Source organism: Nanorana parkeri, unplaced genomic scaffold (genome assembly GCF_000935625.1).
Source record: "Nanorana parkeri isolate BGI_ZX_2015 unplaced genomic scaffold, ASM93562v1 scaffold193, whole genome shotgun sequence".
Classification (NCBI taxonomy): domain Eukaryota; kingdom Metazoa; phylum Chordata; class Amphibia; order Anura; family Dicroglossidae; genus Nanorana; species Nanorana parkeri.
In genome coordinates this window covers 1,107,203-1,115,656 of record NW_017306461.1, presented here as the reverse complement: position 1 = coordinate 1,115,656, position 8,454 = coordinate 1,107,203, and the positions used below count along the sequence as shown (strand labels likewise).

Here is an 8,454-nt window from a genome sequence, read left to right as displayed (position 1 = left end):
CAGTCCTGGATGCAATCTGAATGGGTCCCCTCTCTCTTTGTTCCTCTAGCGCTGACTGGTGGAGGGACGGACAGGGGAGGCCTGGGCACAGTTGGCTCTGGATCTAGAGAGGCGGAGCCAACTGTCAGGCAGCTGGGTGGATCCCGATCATATTGGCAGGAGGGCAATAGCCCTCTAGAGCCAGCAGTGCCCACCCCTTTCCCCATCTATCCATCCAATGAGCGCTGGAGGAATAAAGAGAGGGGAAGGAAAATCACTACGGAGAGTGGTGAATGACAGTCATTGCTCTCTGCAAGAAGACTGACATGAGCGATCAGGGGTTTGGGATTTCTCAGTTCTCAGTCTATAGAGCCGACGTGTGACAGCTGCAGTCTCACATGCTGGCTCAAAGTATTGGGAAGAGAATACTTTACTCCCAACACTTTTTTTTTTTTTTGTTAAAGGAAAAGTCCCTTGACCCGAGAAAAGAGTCCTTTGCTTAGCAGTACATAGCCTGCCGCTGAACTTCTAAAATGCTAGCGGACAATCTGCTTTAACACTCTACATCATTGTTCCCTATGGTTCCTGTGTGTTGTAGTCACCGCTCCAAGCTCGCTCCCGTGATGGACTACAATCTCATGTTTAGTTTACTCATTTGTATTGAGATTGTAGTCCACCACGGGAGAGAGCTTGGAGCGGTGACTACTTTACATCACACGCAGGGACCATGGGGAACAAAAGTAACCACCCTCCAGAAGGAAGGCCAGTGTCGGCACCAATTCAGAGATGATTGGAGGATCTACAGCTGAGTGACGCACAAATAAGATACATTTTTGTTACTAGTTAAGGTACTTGAATGCATTTTTAATATGTAACTCCGGAGTTTAATGTCACTTTGAATAAAACATCAGTTAGTCCTCAGAGCAAAATACAGCATTCTAATATTCTCAGACCTCTTCCAAGATTTCTCGTCTTGCCCCGGGGTGTTTGAAGTCCGTCTGGAACCGATCTGAGAGCCGCTTCCAAATCCAACTTCCGTTTCACCTGAGGAATCAAAGAATGATCACTAAATGCAAGAACAAAATCTGCATACGTTATACAAAGATAATTTAATAAGTAGATCTGTTTTATTGTTCAAATCCGTTTCCGACTTCCCAGCAGCGTCTTGCTGGTCACTGGACAGTTTTTCAGTATCTGCTTTGCTCTCCAAATTTCTAAGCTGGCAAATCACAAATGCTCGTCTCAGGAGCTTCTAAAGCTGGAAAAAAGGAATCCAGAGCAACCAGATACACCATTGTGGAATAAAGAGGACCCCACAAAGTATACAGATGTCTTCAGAAGAGACATTATTACGCTTCTGCATCACTAAAGCCATCAGCAACAAGAGTCCTGTTCATATAACAAAATAATTCCTGTCTACCAAGGGGGGCCCTGCACAGATAAGGGGTTCACACCGGTAAGATGTAGATAATACATGCAATGTGTATGCATTGGATAAATAACAAGTAGAGAGGGCTGGCAGAGAATTGTAAAGTGATGGCTGAATCTTGCAGCACTGTTTGATTCACATGAAGATACGTCATTCAGCTTCTCCTGGAAGCCAGTAGCTGTTCACCAATTCCCCTTGCCCAGAGTTCTACTCTTAGTGAACATAAACAATCAACCCCGACATAGGAGCTAGTAAGGGCATTAATGTAATGGCCCAATTTTTTTTTTGACTAGCTCTTTTTAAAAACAACAGTGGCAACGCCATGAATTTTCTTACACGCGCTCAAACTGGTTTTCCCAGTAAGAAGCGTAGGTGGGAGCCTTCCACGGCCCATCCTGCAGATTCCCGTGCCTGTGTCCACGGCTCTGCCCTGCTTACACATTTCTGCCAGAGGGGAATGCATCGCATTACAGAGCAGGGGAAAAACTCCAGTCAGTAGACTTGAACACACAAAATGGAACGGAAAAAAAAAAAATCCGTCTGGTGCAGCTGTTCAATAAATCACCCATGAAGAGTAACCCAACCCCGCCGGTCATTAGTAGCCGAATGCATCAAATGGAGGGCTTGTCCACATCGGGGCATTGCAGCAAAACATGTATCACACAGCAGTGCACTAGGTAGGCATTCGTTCTAAATAGCAACCCAACACACAGCAGCATACATGCATTGCAATGCACCACAAATGTGAATGATGTGTGCCGCTAACGTTGCGTTAAGAAAATTGTTGCATGCATCATCTTCTGTGCGCTGTGGACCATTCAAATTGAATAGGTTTCCTAAAGTGGAATCTTAAAAATTAGGGATATACTAGTATCGGTGCCGAGTATTTGGGCGAGTACTCGTACTCGCCCAAATGCTCTGATGCCTAGCCCGATACTTCCGGTATCAGGAAGCCGGCCAGCGCGTCATTACACGCTGCCTGGCTTTCTGAATGGCCGGGAAGCCGGCTCCATGCTCCCTCGTCACTTGTGACGAGAGAGCGTGGAGCCGACTTCCCAGCCAATCAGAAAGCCAGGCAGCGTGTAATGACGCGGCACCCGGCTTTCTGCTTGGCCAGGAAGACGGCTTCATGCTCCCTTGTCACCTCATGAGGGAGCATGGAGGCGGCTTCCGGGCCCATCAGGAAGCCGGGTGCCGCGTCATTACACGGAGCACAGCTTCCTGATTGGTCGGGAAGCCGGCTCCATGCTTTCTCATCACCTAGTGACGAGAAGCATGGGGACGGCTTCCCTTCTAATCGGCAAGCCGGGTGCAGAGTCTTTACATGCCGACCGGCTTCCCAGCTATTTAGGAAGCAAGTTGGCGAGTCATTACACGCCGCCCGCCGGTATAGGCGAGTCCAGGAAAAAAAAATATCGGTACTCGATACCGAAATACCAGTATCGGTGCATCCCTATTAAAAATAAACCCCCAATTGGTAGGCTTTATATGACAGACTAGACTATGCAAGTCGATTCTGCAATAGAAGCTTCTGGCTGCCATTCAAATTTTTTTTGCACATGCACAGCTTATTGCATGGACCCGGCATACCGAGAGCGCAAACCCCCAACCCCACCCTGGTACACATGCATGGGAGTTATATCATTAGGGCCCGGCTAAGCAAGCGGCTGAAGACTGAAACTGGAAAAAGACTGGAGAGAGGATGGAAGCATCAAAGGAAAAGTGTAGCATTGGGGTGGGGGGGGAATCAGTTGGGCAAGTAAGTCTGCCATAAGTCTCCATTCACACCTAGACGTTTTGGGAATGTGCATGAAAGACGTATAAAAATGCACACTTTGACGCGCGTTCCAAAAATGTGCACAAATGTGAAATGCACTCAAGTTGCCATTACTAGACGCACGAGGAAAAAAAAACCTGCGGGATGTGCGTTGCAGAATTTTCTACAGGAGCTTCTTTTCTGCGCTTCTCACATGTACAGGAACCCACTGAATTCAATGGGGATGCGCAGCATACACAGAAAGAATATGCACACAAACGTGACGCAGGTCCCCAGTGCAGCTATATGTGAATGAGGACAAATACGCTAATATGCTGTACAATACTAGCACATTCTGGCTAAAAGGTCAATTTAAAAAAAAAATCTTTATCTTAAGACATTCTACTGCCACTTTAACACAAAGCCCATAAAGTGTAGGTGTGAACCAGCCCGAAAGGCCAAGCTCGCTACTGTGATGGACTACAATCTCGCATTTTGGTTTACTAATTTGTATTGAGATTGTAGACCATCACAGAAGTGATCTTGGAGTGGTGACTACTCTACAACACACACAGGGACCATGGAGAACACAAGTAGCCCCCCTCCAGAAGGAAGGACAGTGTCAGCACCAATTCAGAGATGATTTGAGGATCAACAGCCGAGTGATACACAAATAAGATAGATCTTTTATTAATTATTAAGATACCTGAATGCATTCTAAAGATTTAATTCCTGATAATTATCTGGCAGCTTCATTTATATCTATTGCAGAGAAGTTTGGTCTGGTTGGGAAATCAAAAGTTGCAACACTAGGCCGACAGCGGCCACAAACCTTGTGGCTACCTCTACATCCTGTATTCTATTTGTATTGCATAACACGCGGATTGCAGTGGATGGAAGTGATGAGGTGACTCACAGATGATTGCAATGCACTGATTGATTTATAGTGGAGCAGTATCATAATCTACACTAGTTTGGATGAGAAGTGTAAAAAAAACATTTTTATCTCATGGCAGGTGTATCATACATGACTACATTCCAAAAAAAACTGTTTGCTTGGCTGCATTTGGGGTGCAATTAACTAGTAATGGCACCACAAGCGTTTTGTGCGTTCGATATATCCAAGTATAAACAGGGACTAAATTAACTCTTAAAGGAGAACTATGAGGCGAGTGATTTTCACTCATCCTCATAGTTCGAGCCGACGTGCGACAATGAAACTGTGACATGTCAGCTCAATAGTTCGGGAAGTGAGCGAACACATACTGTCGCTCGCTTCTCGATCATCTCCCTGCAGAGAGCCGTGACTGTCACTCACGGCTCCCAGCAGGGATTCATTCCTCCGATGCCACAGCGCTGACTGGAGGAACGAACGGGAGAGGGGGGCCGGCACAGCTGACTCTGCCTCTAGATAGGTAGAGCTAGCTGTCACTCACGCAGCTGGGTGGATCCAGACAGTAATGTCGTGATCCGCTCCGGCTGCGGTGGTCTCCATATACCGCGAGCTGTAGCTCGCGGTATACTGAGCTTTGGGTGATGGGAGGATGCTAGTTTATGTCCTCCCGTTACCCTTAGGAGAACTATGGGGAAAAACACTTACCCCATAGTTCTCCTTTAATGCCCTCAACTCTCTCATGCATGAGGTGTTCTAGATTTGGAGAGTGTTGAAGTTTTTCTTTTGTAAGAAACTGAGTTTGAGCAGATCCAGAGATGCAAAGTCTGATCAGAAGATGCTGGGTCTGGAGCAAGCTGTAGCCAAACACCTCTTTCTGCAGTCACTGGTCAGCCATTTAGGATACCGTGCATGCATGCTGGACTTAATGCAGAACTCTGGGCAAATCACATGTTAACCCTTGAAGTGGGGTTACCTCGGCATTGCAAGGGTTACGTGCTCATTATGTCCAGGACCTGGTTTGCTCTTAGACCGATCCCTGCAGCCTGTCTCTTCCTCTTGTCCAGAGGTCTAGGGTCCCGAGTAGGGATGCACAGAAGATTTTTTTTGCTATCAAGTATCAATATTTATACTCCGGTACTCACCAATACAGAGTAACGATACCAGTACTTCCGGTAGCCAGCTTCCCAGGCAATCAGGAAGCCAGACAGCGTATCATTACCCCTTGCCCGACTTCTTGATTGCCCAGGTAGCCAGCTCCATGCTGTTTGGCCTGCTCGATGTTGATTGGCTGGGAAGCCAGCATCCCCGCCAATCAAGAAGGCGGGCCGCGAGTCATTACCCACAACCCAGCTTCCCGATTGGCTGGGAAGCCAGCTCCATGTCCCCTCGCAGCACTGCCGATCAGAGGAAATCTCCCTCTGAGTGGAAGTTCCGGTATCAGGATAAGTATCGGAGCATTCGGGGCGAGTACAAGTACTTGCCCAAATATTCTGTTTCGGCGTGTCCCTAGTCCTGGAGAGTCATCGCATCCAATAGAGTGTATAGGACATGAGGGCACCGAGAAACATTCCATTGCTGGAGCAGGAGACAGGCTGAAGGCAGCAGTCTAAGAGCAAGCTGGGATTGTGGCTTGGACGAGTATAACTTTGTTATTTGAGCTCCCTAGGCAAAAACGAGCACTTAACCCTTGCAATGTGGGAGTAGCCCCACTGCAAGGGTTAAGATTTGATTTGCCCGGGGTGAACAGAACACGGTGCACAAGCCACAGGCAGTGTAAAATATGTGGCAGATACAAAGAACTTTCTGGAAAAAAACACCCAAAAACTTTTTTGGGGCGGCAATGATGGCTTCTACCATTGGCCTCTACAGACCAGTGCAGGCCTGTAGATAAAAGCTGACAGCATTAGTCAGTACTAATGGCTGCCGCCTAGGTTTGCATGATCTCCACACTAGTCCAGTAGCTGGCCACATGGGGGGGGGGCACCGTGGATGCACAGCCTGGGAGGGCACCTGATTTTAATGACTTGAGTCATACAATGCACAGTGTAATTGAACTGCTGCTAATCACATTCTAGTTCACTGATGCCATACAAAAAAAAACAACTTAAAAAGGGGAAGCCGGAAGGAGCTGATCTAATAAGCTGGAAGATCAGAGGTGATTCCCTTCATCCACCAGTAGCGCAATGCAGATTAGGAGTCGGAAAAAGCATGCTAGCTGGCCAAGCAGTGCTGGAGAGCAGAATAATCTATCACTTCCTATTAAAAAATTGTATGGGGTACAAAAACAATTCTTCTGCAGTCATAAACAAGGCCGCTGGGAAATAAAGCCTACTGTGTCCGTCTCAATGAAATGGAGTCATGCTGACTGGCAAACAAGAGAGGAAAGTGCCCTTTAGGCTATTTAAAAAGGACTTTCTGCTGGTGACAGATAAGAACACACACAGGACTGCCATTAACTCACAGTTCAGCTCTAGCACAAGCTGACAAACGGAGCCGACTAAGGTCATCCTAGCTATGAGCCACAACCACCAATGTGATGCAGTACATCCTTAAAGAAGAACTCTGGGTAAAAATGTTATTACCCTTGCAGAGGGCTACCATCGCACTGCTGCAGGGGTTAACCGCTCTTTGTTCTTGGTGCAAATGAGGTGCTCATGCCCAATTAATATTTCTAGATGTCAGAGTATTGAAGCCATTGGATGATGATAATAGCATTCAGACAAGTATACTTTTTAGAGGCAAGGATCAGCAAAGACAGCCTTCATGTTCTCCCAGTACTTCTCCTGTAAACAGACATTCCGTTGCTCATGGAAGGCAAAGTGACCGTGACTCTGCAAAGGGAATCCAAACACCCCCTTATACTCCTCACAGCCATGAGCGCTGTCGCATGCTTCACATACCTGAAATGCCAGGTATTCTTTGTCTACGGAGGAGTAAACTGCTTTAAAATCTTACCTTGCAGCGTACGGCCTCATTCACACCAGACCGATTCTGGCCAGAACGCATTGCATCGCGGCAGGCTCACTATGTTGTAGGGCAGGAGAGGGCATGATGGTCTATTGAACTGAATGGCACTGTAGCCACACCCTCCGGCCGCACGGGAACGCAAGGCACATTATGCCTGCGGTCCGGTCCAAACAAAATGCTGCAAGCACTATTTTGTTCAGACCGGACCGCATGCATAATGTGCCTTGCGTTCCCGTGCGGCCGGAGGGTGTGGCTACAGTGCCATTCAGTTCAATAGACCATCATGCCCTCTCCTGCCCTACAACATAGTGAGCCGGCTGCAATGCGTTCTGGCCAGAATCGGGCCGAAACGCACTGTATCTGGTGTGACTGAAGCCTTACATATAACTCCATTTTTCTTGGCTTTGAGGGATGTGACTCGATCAGTGAAGTGCTCCAGTCACATAACTCGCCTCTCCTCACTACTTGCCCATTCACAAAAAGACCTTGAATCTTTGCAATGAATACAATGAGGGGAATTTATCAAAACGGGAGCAGACAAAATGTGGAGCAGATTTGCACTCTAACCAATCAGCTTCTCTGTCTCCGTTTCAAATCTTACCTGAGCAAACAGAAGAGAGACGCTGGGCAACTGCTCCAGATTCTGCCTGCTCCAGTTTTGATCAATTCCCCCCAAAGTCTTCTGTGATTGGAGGAGAAAAAGAAAAGGAGACGGGGATGTGACATCTCTCCCCCTCCAATGACGGCTTTGATTGAAAATTGTATTTGAAGAAAAAAAAAGGCATTTTGTGAACGGGCAAGTAGTGAGGACGGGCAGGTGAGGCGGCCAGAGCACTTCAATGCTCGAGTCACGTTCCTCAGTGCCTGGAAGCTTGGCGTTATGTGTAGTAACCGGCATGCTGCAAGGTAAGACTTTGCTTTGCGGGAGGCCTCTGCTAATAACACGCAGCTTACCAACGATCATTCACATATCCTGTGCGGTGTGTACATGATCATTTTACCCGCCGTTTGGCTTTAAGGAGCTCTCGTCAGATCCCTATAAAAAATCAGGACTCTGCAATAGAAGAGGTATTATAACTTCTCCAGAAGCACATGTCTCCATCAGACCCCAGCAATTCTGGGAGCTTCGGACGCCTGTGCCCTTCGCTGTGTTCCATACTCCACTCTCTAGACTAGAAAGTTAGAAAAAGGAGACTGATAGGTAAGCGCACTGCTTGTGTTGTTAGACCGGGGTGTCTAACTGGGTGATGCTGAACGGAAAGAAAGGGAGGGAAGGAGCGCAAGTGACTGGCGCAGACTTTATGGAGGTGGATAGACCAGGGAAAGTAACAGTGAATCAGGTGAAAAAGGGCGATGGACCCTCATGTGTGATGAGATGAATGGGTACACAGGTGATGACCTCCCTGGTGGTGTCGTGAGGTCTGGTTG

At 47.4% G+C, this 8,454-nt stretch overlaps 1 protein-coding gene across 1 annotated transcript in view; it reads right to left on the bottom strand.

The window, feature by feature from the left end:
- The window catches only part of E2F1 (E2F transcription factor 1), a 22,688-nt gene that overhangs the window by 13,301 nt on the left and 933 nt on the right, over positions 1-8,454 (bottom strand). The window contains exon 2 of the mRNA XM_018555340.1: positions 933-1,023. Within this exon, the coding sequence (XP_018410842.1) occupies positions 933-1,023 (91 nt within the window). The remainder of the gene's footprint in view (positions 1-932; positions 1,024-8,454) is intronic.